The sequence below is a fragment of the Tachypleus tridentatus genome, chromosome 6 (genome assembly GCF_004210375.1).
Source record: "Tachypleus tridentatus isolate NWPU-2018 chromosome 6, ASM421037v1, whole genome shotgun sequence".
In the NCBI taxonomy this organism is placed as follows: Eukaryota; Metazoa; Arthropoda; class Merostomata; order Xiphosura; family Limulidae; genus Tachypleus; species Tachypleus tridentatus.
Window position 1 is genome coordinate 108,792,833 of NC_134830.1, and position 13,083 is coordinate 108,805,915.

At 34.3% G+C, this 13,083-nt stretch overlaps 1 protein-coding gene across 5 annotated transcripts in view; it reads right to left on the bottom strand.

Moving 5' to 3' along the window:
- Positions 1 to 13,083, bottom strand: part of LOC143253275 (protein muscleblind-like) — a 197,377-nt gene that overhangs the window by 118,050 nt on the left and 66,244 nt on the right. For 4 of the 5 annotated variants that reach the window (XR_013029483.1, XM_076506872.1, XM_076506874.1 and 1 more), the window contains exon 1: positions 1,721 to 2,056. The exons of the other annotated variant lie outside the window; for it this stretch is intronic. Coding sequence is in view for 3 of the 4 variants with exons in the window: in XM_076506872.1 (XP_076362987.1) it covers positions 1,721 to 1,906 (186 nt within the window). In the remaining variant the exon portion in view is untranslated. Of the gene's footprint in view, positions 1 to 1,720; positions 2,057 to 13,083 lie in introns of those variants that run through there. 5 annotated transcript variants of the gene reach the window in all.

Below are 13,083 nucleotides of genomic sequence, written 5' to 3' on the forward strand. Positions count from 1 at the left end.
AAAATTTTTAATTGCATATTAAATGGATTATATTTCAAAATGCTGTTAATGTCCATTTCTTAGTTTTGTAACACACTCTGATAACAATTCTGAAGATTCGATACCGTCTGAAATGTCAATTTTTGCATCATGAAATAAAAGTTGTGTTTAAAGAATGGCTACCTGGAGAAGAAAATAAAGTTACTGAGACGAAAAAGTCTTTGAAATTATAGGAAGACAATCCCAGCAAGAGCGAAGCAAAAGTTTCAATATAAGCATTGCTCAAGTACAACTACAACCAATAGCATAATAAAGAAATACAAAGATACTTCAGCTGAATCAATGATAGAGTTCTGAGTACAAAGGCCAAACACTAAATTCACTTCATACCACTTTTTTCTTTGAACTAGCAGTTGATTTTCGCTTATATTACAGTACAATTGTTTGGTGATACACAAACAGTATGTTAGATTATTATAACTATTTCTAGAGTTCTCTTCCTCACAATGAAATATTATAGCTTCACGTGTTTTTGTAATCTTATTCTTCAATAAAATCACTAGAATAAAAGCCAGCAATATTAGACATTTGAACGTATAAGATAATTATATAAAAAATAAGCTTTCTAGAGAATGGTTTTTTGTTTTTTTTAAACTGAAACATCAAACGATTAGCATACACTCAATTACGAGACCTCAGTTTTCAGAAAGTGTAACGAAAACTAGTTGAGGAGGGGGAAGTTTACTCTCTTGCTTCAATGTACTTTACAAGTTTCTGTAATTCAATTTTAACTCCTCTGTCCAAAGAACATTATTCCAGAAGTCCTGGTCTTTGTCTACATTCTCTCTGGCAAATTTCAGCCCGGCCTTGATGTTTCTCTTAGAAAGCAAAGGTTTCCTCCTTGCACACTTCCCATGTAAGTTAAACTTGTGCAGTCTCTTTTTTATTGTAGAGACATGCACTTTCACATCAACAGTAGCCAGAGCCTGCTGTTGGTCCCGTAATGACATTTTAGGGTTTTTGGAGACCTCTTTTAGCATCTTGCGGTCTGGTCTAGGGGTGAACTTGCTTGAACGACCAGACCTTGGCATGTTGGCAGTTGTTTTGAAAGCCCTCCACTTGTTGACTATTTTCCGGACGGTAGAATGGCTGATCTCAAAATATTTTGGGATCTTTTTAAATCCTTACCAGACTCATAAGCTGCTACAATTTTCTTTCTGAAGGCCTTAGACAACTCTTTTGCTCTCACCATGGTGCTCACTCTCACTTCAACAGTCAGGAGCACACCAAACTAAATGTCTGAGATTTAAATAGAGCAAGCCTCATTCAAAATGCTGAGTAACGATCTTCAAATCATGTGCACCTGGTGTGATACACCTCTGTGTGAGTTGAGCCATTTTAAGTGGGAATAAATGTGGGTGTGTCCTAACCTTTTGCTCAGTTAGAATATGCATTTTTGTAGAATTACATTTACAGAAGATCTTGAAAAGTCTTTTCTTCAAGTTTAACTGTTTAGTTGTGTTCCTATAATTTCTCAGTGTTGTTAAAATTGAGATTAAATATCTATATATCCAAAAATGTTACAAAAATACACAGGCTTTCATAGGGAGTCCTAACTTTTTCACATGACTGTATGTGACTTAAACAGAATACCAATGGGAAGCTCAGTGAGTTTCTTTCGAGCTTCAGCTTATCGTTAAGCGAAAGTTAGGAGTTGGTAAATAACGAAAGGTTACCTTACCTTTATAGAATCATAGCAGGTAATCACCCTCCCGTCCTGGATTTCCACGTTCCCTGGTGGATGAGCAAACCTACACTCAGTGTCAGGTCTGGAACATTTATTTCTTTGGTATTCTCGGCAAACCTCCACCTGCAACCAACGGGAGTCCTTGGCTATAGGGAGGTTGTTAACCATAGCCATAATCATTGATTCTTCTCCAGAAATTAAAAGTAACCCAATCCTCAGATTCTAACGCCAAATAACCCTTGGAATCCGGCGAGTGGGCGATTAGAACGCAGCTACAGTATCTGCCTGGAAACGCCTTGGCTTGGGTAGATAACTAAGCTGCAGCGTGGTATAGTGACGCGGACTGACAAGAGCCACTTTTCTGTAGCAATCAGATTGACCAAACGGATTAGCGAATGCCAGTCTGATTTGTGCGGAATATGCTGAGACTTGATAAGTCTTTCACATTTATACGTACACTTAGGCTTCAAAGAAATAATGCTGCTCCGTGCAGCGAGGGGTCAGTATGTCTGTGTGTTTACTCGACTGGCTGATCCACTAGTGCAGTCGTTACGGTGGGAATAACAAAAAGAGTTGCTTATTGTGGCGACACCGAGTCTGAATTCTGTGGATGGCTGTGACTCACGTAAGCTTCTAGTCTATCTTTTTCACTTGATTTATTGTATCAGTGAGCGAACAGCTGGCTAGGTCTAACGTTGATTCTGGTGGCTGGTCACCTATACATAAATCAAACATTTGTGATTGATGATATATTTAATAGTTTAAATTTAAATAGCTTTTAAGTACCACACATTTGCCACAAAAACAGGGTTACGGCAACCGTCAATGTAACTGGAAAGAAACAAAATGATACTCGGATGCTTTTAAAGACTTGTGACGCGTTAATGAGGAATCTCTATGTTAACAGAGAGAACGTAACCATTATTGCAACCTTTTACAGCAACATTAGATGTAATCTGAATTTAATCACAAACATTTATTATAATTTTATTCTTTGATTGATGCGAGTTCCGAAATCATCAGACAAATCAAATAAAACGAAGATTAAAAACACACCAGAAGAAAATGAACGGAATATTATGTAAGAACAGAAACGCTGTACATCTCAGAATTACTCAGTCTAATGATTACGGATGCTGCTTAGACAATTCAGCAAGTTAAGATCATACTTCTAAAAAATAATTTAAAAAAGATTTCATTAGTATTCTATAAACAATGCCAAACCTGTTGTAAAAAAATAATTTATAAAGGTAATTGTGTAGCGTCATTCTTGGTATACATTGCGCAGATACTTAAATATTTGTTTAATTCTAAATCAGGTGAAGAAAGATCAGTTTGTTGATTGTTTGTTATAGCATAAAATCAAACACCTTTTTTCTCATTTATTCGTAGTGTGAAACAAATATTCAAATATGTGTGAAATATAAATTAGCCAATGAGAAGACGCGTCCAAAGAGATGATACGATTATAATATATTTATTAATCATTATATAATATTTTGTTCAGTAACTTTTCCTCCTATGTATTACATAGACGTCCAAAATCTTATATAATCATTACTATTGTGAAGCGTTTCTATTGTAGTGACTATTTTTCACATAATCTGGCTATTAAGAAGAATATAGCACAACAGATTATAAAATACAAAATCAACGTTACTTACTAACAGTCCACGAGCTTACTGGGGCAATTAGCACTACCTGGAGAGGAAAACATACACTTTTCTACTTTCGTGATGATGAGAAACCCCCTTCAAGTAAAAATGTTCTCTCAAGACAGCTGGTATGTGTATTAACACTTTAATTAAAATAATGAATAACGTTTCGACCTTCTTAGGTTATCTTCAGGTTAACATTCTTCCACTTTTGTCCAAGTGTCATTTAAAAACAAAGTTTATGTGATAGAATTTCCAGTTGTACCAGTTATTTGTTATACAGTACTGTGCAAAAATGTTAGTACAAGAGAATATTTTGTCATATTGTTTGGACTCCCCAAACACTATCAACTGCACCCTTAGATCGTGAGACCTAGATAGTTGAATTTAAAAATAGGAAAGGAAGAGGTAAAACACCTTAACTCAATGATAATGATGTTAAATATCTTCGTTTATGCAGCCTTCAGACAGAAGGAAGACTACCACTGATCTCAAGCATGAGATAAAACGACCACGTAACAAATCACAGAAAAGTATCTAAATCTACAATATCAAGAAAACGCAATGAAAATTTAATATTTGGTCGTGTAGAAGCAAAAAAACCTTTACTATGATTTCCAAGAGACTGAAATTTAGTAAAATGTACGAAAACTGGACTGTTGATTATTGGAAGAGAGTGAGTGGTATGGATGAATGAATCCAAGTTTTGAATATTTGGTTCAAAGCGTTGGTTTTACGACCGTCGGAATAAAGATAAAATATGCCTCAATGCATAACACCTATCATGAATCAGGTTGGAAGCAGTATGATGGTTGAACGTATTTTTCTGCTGAGGCGACATTAGATATTTGCAAAATAGATCAAATAATGGATCAACGAAAGTACCATCACATACTGATTCGTCATGATATACATAGTGGTTTACGTATTGTTGATAAGTTTCACTGTCAATACCATAATGACTTCAAACACCCATTTAACCTATGCAGAAATTACTTAGCTAGGAAAGAAGCTGCTGGAGTCATTCAAATGATGCAATGGCCTCCAGAGAGCTCCAGTCTCAACCCAACTGAGCAGATCTGGAATTTGATGGATAAAGAAAATTTCAAATCAAAAGTTACTTTCCAAGAAACTTTAAGGGAGTGTATTAGAGACATTTGAAGTAAAAATACCAAAGGATACTTTGATTGATTATATTGCAACAATGCATGAAAGACTGACTACCTTTATTAAAGCAAAAAGAAGACAAAATATTAACTGTTTACTGAACTCAAGCATTTCTATTGAGTTTTTGTTGTACTTAATACGACGATTAATAAAATTTGATATTTTACCTGTGATTTAACTATCTTTGTTCTTTGAAAGTAGCCTAAAATCCAATTTTTGGCTTTGTCGTAACACGTTTGCACAGTACTATATGTAATAATATAATATTGTTTTATGTCTCAAATTCATTTTGTTACGTATTATAATTTATCTCGGACGAGCCTCCAATTTATTATGTTACATATTACGAGTTCAAACAGCCTGAAACTGGGTTAAGCTGTAATTTAAATTTAGCAGTTAAGTAAGCGTCGAGATATATTAAATTTATGATATTTGCCAACAAGATCGATACAGATAATTTCCTTTTTTCATACTGATACATTTTAATATACAAATAATACTACAACCTATAATAACATTTATCACAAATAATGACTTGTTTTAGAATTTCGCACAAAACTATACGAGAGCAATTTCGTATAGCCGTTCCTACTTTAGCAGTGTAAGGCTAGATAGAAGGCAGCTTGTGATTCCCACCCATCGTCAACTCTTGGGATACTCTTTCATTAACGTCCGTAACATTATAACGTCCCCAAGGCTGAAAGGGCGAGCATGTTTGGTGTGACGGGGATTCTAACCCGCGACCCTCAGATTATAAGTCGAGCGCCTAAACCGCCTGTCTATGCCAGGACTGTATGTTATGTACCAACTTGAATATAAATTGAAGTATGCTGTATGAAATATTATTATATTATAACAGAACTAGTAAATTCACAAAAATAAACAAGCTTGACGTCAAATTAAAGGCCCCTAAGAGTTAAACTTTCCTTCTTTTTATTACAATAGCCCTGAATAGACTTGCGTTTTATTCTTAAAAAACATTAAAACAACTTCTCAAATTCATTTTTTTATAAACCACAAAACCACATAATCTGGTTTTCATATTTTATTGTTTTATTGTTGCTGGGTTTTTTTCTCTTTGTACAAATTTAAGATTTTCTTCTAGTGCACTTCAGAAATTATTTTATTTGTGTGAATAAGTTTTATATTTATTGAGTTGTTTTCAATATTTTTATTAATTTTAGCAACCCTATCTTCTTATAGTAGAGAGAGTAAAATTACTGTCTTTTTGTGTGGCAGAAATACTTAGCATATTTCAGAAAACTACAGTTAGTATTTACATATTAAAATAACATTATCTCTCCTATTGTTAAATCTAAGCATTTACAACGCTAAAATCAGGCGTTCGATTCCTCTCAGCAGACTCAGCAGATAGCCCGATGTGTCTCTGCTATAAGAAACGCGCACACTTTCTTTATAAAAGTGTGCTTTCTTTGAAATCTAATACATTATTAATAACAACTATTGTGATGGTTGCCTGAAAGATAAAATAAATGTTATGTATTATAATACTTTATAGCACGTATTTATACATTAGGCTCGTGTATGAATGCGTTTTAACCTCTTTTTTTTTTTATGGTGTGTGTAACCAGTGGAAAACTAAACTCTGGATTTCAACGCTGAAATTATGTACACTTACGGCTGTCCTACCGCCGAACAAACTGGTTTCGGATATCGAAACGCGTTTTTTAGCGTTGTAAGTCTTCAAACTTATCGTAATGCCATTGGAGGTCTTCAGGTCGGAAGCGTAAGTTATTAAGAGTTCCTTCACGGAACTGTAAAGTTATTTTTTCATATTTTCATAATTAATGAGATCATGTTGATTAACTACATCCAGCTTTGAATCAATATGAAAACGAGCAAATAAAAAGTGGATTTTTCGAAATTTGTCTTTTACGAATTACTTGAAACAAAGTGTTTTTACTTTATAATTCATGAACCAACTACCTAAAATTTGATCAGTTTGAATAGGCACGTGTTTCAGGCACAATCTATCTATATGATAACAATTTGTATGAATGCAGCTTTAAAAACCAGATTTTTCACTTTTTCAAGATTACTGTGCATCAGTATTTGACGTGAAATGGACTTCATCTATTACAAAAATATTTACACAATTTTCATAGTAGATAACATTATTGGACATGAGAGTGCAAAAATACTTGCATTCACTGAATTCTAAAGTTTAAAAAGATTAATCTTGAGTCTCAGTTTGAACTTTCGACTGTAAAACAGTTAATTTGTAATCGCAAAATGGAAGATATTTTGCTCATTGTAAACATAAAAAAGGTTTGAGAAAACAGAAATTCAGATGCTTCTTACTAGAACCAGTTCTTGTTCAGCACCTATGTAACAAAATTTAACACTAGAAAAACAATATTCGTGTAATCTTGAAGCAAGATATTGTGTCATGCAGACTTTTTTCTATTCGTTGATTCAATACGGTATCATAAAGATTCTATATGTCATTGAAACTAATATGCTTACAGCAACTGAAATAAAATTGTAACATTTTATTTTATTCTATAACAATCTAGGATATGAAACTTATCACTGAGAAATATTCTATTAGTCGTCAACTCGAGACCATTTTGCACCATATATTTCACATTTGGTAAAAAAAGAGGTCATTACACAAAATGAATCATCGTATTTGAAAGCTTACAATAACCACAGTCAGAAAACATTTGTAAGCATTTTCATAACTAGACTAACTCCATTCTTCATCACCATTTTCATATTCGTAAATGTTAGAAACATCGTCATTACTGACGTAGTTTAAGTCAGTACATTTCAACCTCTTTGAAAGACATGGATAGCTGGGTATATAACATGCCCTCGAACACTTGCAACATAAAAGTTGCATGATTGTCTTACTTACATATGGCAATCTATCTAGAACAACTCAACCATTATCCATTGAAGAAGGAACATTAGAGTTGTTTACTAAGCAATTCTTCCAGATAATCTTTATACAAAGAAGAAGCACTTGTGGGGTTATTGATTGTAACATAAATCATTAACATAATTGGTTGATGCCTCAGCATTGTATGTAAGGTGAAAGACTGCAGGGTTTTCATTTGGTTGTTGTAAATCCACGAAATTCAAAAACAAAGAAAAATGTCCCCTCAGTAGCACAGTGGCGTGTCTGCGGACTCATACTGCAAGAAATCGGGTTTCTTTACCCGTGGTGGGCAGAGCACAGATAGCTCATTGTGTAGCTCTGTGCTTATTTCCAAACACAAACATAACGTACATCCTTGATTTCAACATGTGGAGTTCTTAAAAATATCTGAATTATAGCTTTGAGCATACGTTACACAAATTGTAGCTTCTTACATCTTTGACTTCAAACCAAAGCCTGAAGGAAGTTGACAAAAATATTCAATTCCTCTTTTGCAAGTAATTTTATTCGTTTGCTGATACGAAATACGAACATCAATGATGTATGTCCATCATATATTGCAGTTGAAGTAACATTATAAAAAAAACAGACAACAAGTGCAGAACGCAATGATATGTCTCTAAGAAATGTGACCGGGCATGGCCAGCTGGTTAGAGCGCTCGATTCGTAATCTAAGGGTCACGGGTTTCAATCCTCGTCACACCAAACATGCTCGCCCTTTTAGCCATGGGTGCCTTATAACGTCAGTCAATATCACTATTGTTAATCTAAAACTTAAGTCAAAAGCAACCACTCTTGATTTCGAAGTTTTAAGCTTTACAGTTTTTAATGCAGATGTTCCATATCATGGTACAGTATTTAATAGTCACAAATTATTATATTCAGTATTATTTGTTCAAGGTTACACATTTACCTGAACAAAGATCGCAAACTGAACTTCCCGTTGTCGTAAAATCGCGCTTAGCACTTTGGTGACGTGGATGCGTTATAAGAATAAAGGTGAAATCCCATTTGTGTTTAGAATTATTCAAGAGTTGATGATGGATAATAATAACTAGATGATTTCCTTTTAGTCTATCTGAAACAGTCAAGCTTCTTCAGCTTATAGCTATATGACAGTTTTCTACACAGTATAAAGCTACGATATTATAAAGAATTGCATTAATCCTAAGTAAAGAAGTAAAATAAATTGCTACATCAATGATACTTTAATGAAAACTGAAGTATACTAGTAACAAAAAAATACTGTACATATTAAAGAATATGCGATTCAAATAAAGACTGCATGTTAATCAGGATTGAAGAATTTTGTTTGATGTCCATGAATTCCAGATCACTGTTGTTCTTTTAAAAAGATACTAAAATTTGGTAAGTTAAGTTGGAGTATACTATAGAGAAAACACAGGAGTAACTCAACTTTTGTATTTTCGTAGAAATTCCCATACTTTCATTGGTTCTTATTATTACACGACGTTTAGTTTTGTCAGTATAGGAGACTTTACAGTCTCCACATGTGTAAAGATATACAGGTCATGAGAAAAAAGAAATTAGGAAATGTCCTTACGTGTGTAGACTTAAAACTATTCTGAAATTAGCTTGGGTGTAGTAACAGTGAATTTTGAATTTAGTTCGGGTTTTTTTAGGTTATGTTTACCCATGCAAATGATGTAATTATTTATATTTTGCTCGAGATACTGAACATGAAATCTATAGAATTCCTGAACGTTTGTTTGCGTCCATTTTTGTTATAAATAAATAATGTTCTTCATCTTTAATATTGTTTTACATTTCAAGGTCAAACTTCGATTTCTTTCGAACACATAGCCAATGTTCTGGTTTCCTGCATGTGTAACGTGGGAAAAATGGAGCTTCAAAATTAAAAACGTTAACATTGACATTTGCTTCATTTCAGAATGTAAGTTGCGACACGTCATTCCAAACTTTCTCCATTGAGCTACAAATCAAAACTTGCAAAATTTTTCAGCTTATAGGATTTGTCAAAGGAGACTATTGGTGTGCGTGTGTGTTTTATTATAGCAAAGCCACGTCGGGCTATCTGCTGAGCCCACCGAGGGGAATTGAACCCCTGATTTTGCGTTGTAAATCCGAAGACATACCGCTGTACTAGCGGGGGGCAAAACGTTTGTTTTTTTTTTTTAAATTTTGCACAAAGCTGCTCGAGGGTTATCTGTGCTAGCCGTCTCTAATTTTGCAGTGTAAGACTAGAGGGAAGGAGACTATTGGATCAAGAACTTCGACTAAAACATCGACAGACCACAGTCCAGACAACTTACTAAAAAGTTCAACATGAACACTGTTAAACTTCGAATCATCTCTAACAGTTTTGACTACACTCACCTGCTAAACAAGGGAAGCCAATGTAATAACAGAAAAACTGCCCAAATTGATGTCCAAAATTGAAACTGGGTAAACCGATTAATAAGTTTTTTAGCCAACTTTAATCATGACAAGCTGATCGCTATCCTAAGTGATCTTTTTAACGGATTTACTATTATGTGTTTATTTAATAGCAATATTTGTTTCAGTTTAATATATGTTTAAAAATGCACGTAACTTATAGTGTTCAACATGTGTTGCGAAAGTTCCGCCTTTTCTCTAAATTTGTAGAAGATTCTCGAGTGAAAAAATCAAGGTTTTATCTTTTCCAACATCATTGGCGTGTCTTCTAATTTTGTTGCCAACTGAACTTTCGAGAACCTCAACCTAACAGCTTATAAATCGACGCGCCAAGAGACAGTTTGTTGGTTTGCTACATTTATCGGTAGCTATAACTGTGATAAACGCTTATTAACTGAAAAACTACAGATATCTGACATTAACAAGTCAGAGAATTAACTTCGGACGTTAGTATTTTACGAGGACATTAGATATCTTCGCCGGGAAAAAAACAACTCACGTCTGAAGAAGCTAGCTAGCTTCCCTTTGAGTGAAGTATACCTGTGCCTCAACACAGAATTAGTTCGCTCATCGTGAACCGTCGATAAAATATTCAGTCCCAAACCAGATAGAAGAGTCGTTATTGTTCGTAAATTAATAAAGCCTTTGTATATAAATCGTTATCTATAATAACGATTAATATAAATTGTATTGTTATTTCCATATCAAAATACATTTGTATTAAAAAAAACTGTATAAATTTTGTTAGCAAATGTCATAAATTTGGCGCATATCGACATTTAATTACTTTTTAAATTTGAATTACAAGTTAAATCTGTTTGAGTCTATATGAAATCGTAATACATAACATAATAAATAAGGGACTCGTCAGAGACAAATTAAAATATGTAACATCTTACACTAAATAAATCAGTCCCAAAAGTCTTAATTTCTCTCTTCCTTGACGTAAACTGAATTTCCTTACTTTCTTTTTACACTTTCGAATTGCTACATATAAATTTGAAAGACTTTCTTTTGCAAGATAAAAGACATCTTGATCAATCCAGTGACTATTTCATTACGCAAATAAAAACCTTGCTCTTCGTAATTTTATAATTTTTAATACTAAGGGATATTCTCACCCTCTAGCCGTGGATAAATCTCACCCTTAAAAGAAGTGTCGTGAAATGTTCGATTTTTGAATTTCGCACAAAGCTACTCGAGGGCTATCTGTGCTAGCTGTCCCTAATTTAGCAGTATAAGACTAGAGGGAAGGCAGCTAGTTATCACCACCCACAGCCAACCCTTGGGCTACTCTTTTACCAACAAATAGGGGGATTGATCGTCACATTATAACGCCCACACGACTGAAAGGGCGAGCATGTTTAGCGCGACGGGGATGCAAACCCGTGACCCTCAGATTACGAGTCGCACGCCTTAACGCGTTTGGCCATGCCGGGCCTGTGTCATGAAATAAAAATATTTATACTGCTCGACAAAGGCAATCCCATGGCTGCATGAGTGAAGTGCGGGTTATTCTTGAGGACTCAGTGATGTCGAGAAAACCCAATTGTAGAGAAATATATATGTAAAAAACGGCTCGTTTGGGTTGAGAAAATATTTTACATAGAAGAGCGAACAACGTTTTGACCTTCTTCGGTCATCGTCAGGTTCACAAAGAAAGAGGTAACTGACCGGAAGCTGACCACTTGTTTGGAAGGGGTTGTGTAACTGAGTGTCGGAATGTAGAGGGCGGTGTTAGATTTTGAATATATAATTTTATATTATTTATTTTATTATATTTAATATAGGTATAAAGGCGTTCCTTTATATTGGTTTATTTTGGGTTTAAGTTGTTGTATAAATAAGGCTTCTTTAATTTTGCGTTTGTTTATGTTTGTTTCTTTATTTAGTAGGCCTGGCATGGCCTAGCGCGTAAGGCGTGCGACTCGTAATCCGAGAGTCGCGGGTTCGCGCCCGCGTCGCGCCAAACATGCTCGCCCTCCCAGCCGTGGGGGCGTTATAATGTGACGGTCAATCCCACTATTCGTTGGTAAAAGAGTAGCCCAAGAGTTGGCGGTGGGTGGTGATGACTAGTTGCCTTCCCTCTAGTCTTACACTGCTAAATTAGAGACGGCTAGCACAGATAGCCCTCGAGTAGCTTTGTGCGAAATTCCAAAAAAACAAAAACAAACTTTATTTAGTATTTGAGTGTTTTCTATGGTTATGTTGTATTTATTTGACTTACAGTGTTCGAAAACGTGTGAAGGTGACTTTTTTATGTTCTTTGAATCTGGTTTCAATTTTTCTATTTGTTTCTCCAACATAGAAGTCGTGGCAGTTATCACATTGTATTTTATAAATAATGTTTGTCTAGCATCATATATACAATAGTTCCATTATAGTATGATGACTGCGATATTTATAAAATTTATGTATCACACGTGATATTCAGATGTTGGAAGGTATTTTTAATTTTGCTACATTTTGAATATCATAAATGACTGATTTACATGATTGCTCAACATTCTAGAATCTAGAGTATTGCATCATCATTGCCACTTGCGCGGTATTTGTCTATATAACAGTTTAAAGAGAAAATTACACTAATCTTATGTGTTTAGTAACAACTAGAGAGTCCAAATGGTACACTCAATTTCATAAAATTCAAACGTGTCAGTCGAACCACCAGAGTATCAATTTTGATACTCAAAACAGTGAAAAGGTTAAATATACACGCATACAGGAATTTTTCTATAATGAAGACTTTCTCCCAGCTTCTGTTTGTTTATGACTTGTATATTTTTACAAATGTGGAAACTATAAAGCTTACTATATTCGCAAAACTAAATGCTATGTAATAGTTAGAGCCAATAAACGTATGGGAATTTCCATGAAAACACAAAAAAGCTAAATAACTCCTGTGCTTCCTCAACTTTACAACATAATGGACTTAATTTGTCAAATTTCAGTATTGATCATGCCTATGATTTGATCTTTTAAAGTTCAGCTATATTTACCAAAGTAAAACGTCAAATTAAACGCAACTCAGATTTTAATATTTTTTGAAAGGTCAACACTGATCTGGACCACTGATTAAAGAAACCCTCCACATCAAACGACATTCTCCAACCCTAATTAACATGCAAATTTGATTATTACTCGTATACTTTCCGTGTGTTTTAATTTTGATTAAGTTATCGTTGATTTAACTTAGTTACCTGGATTTTTGT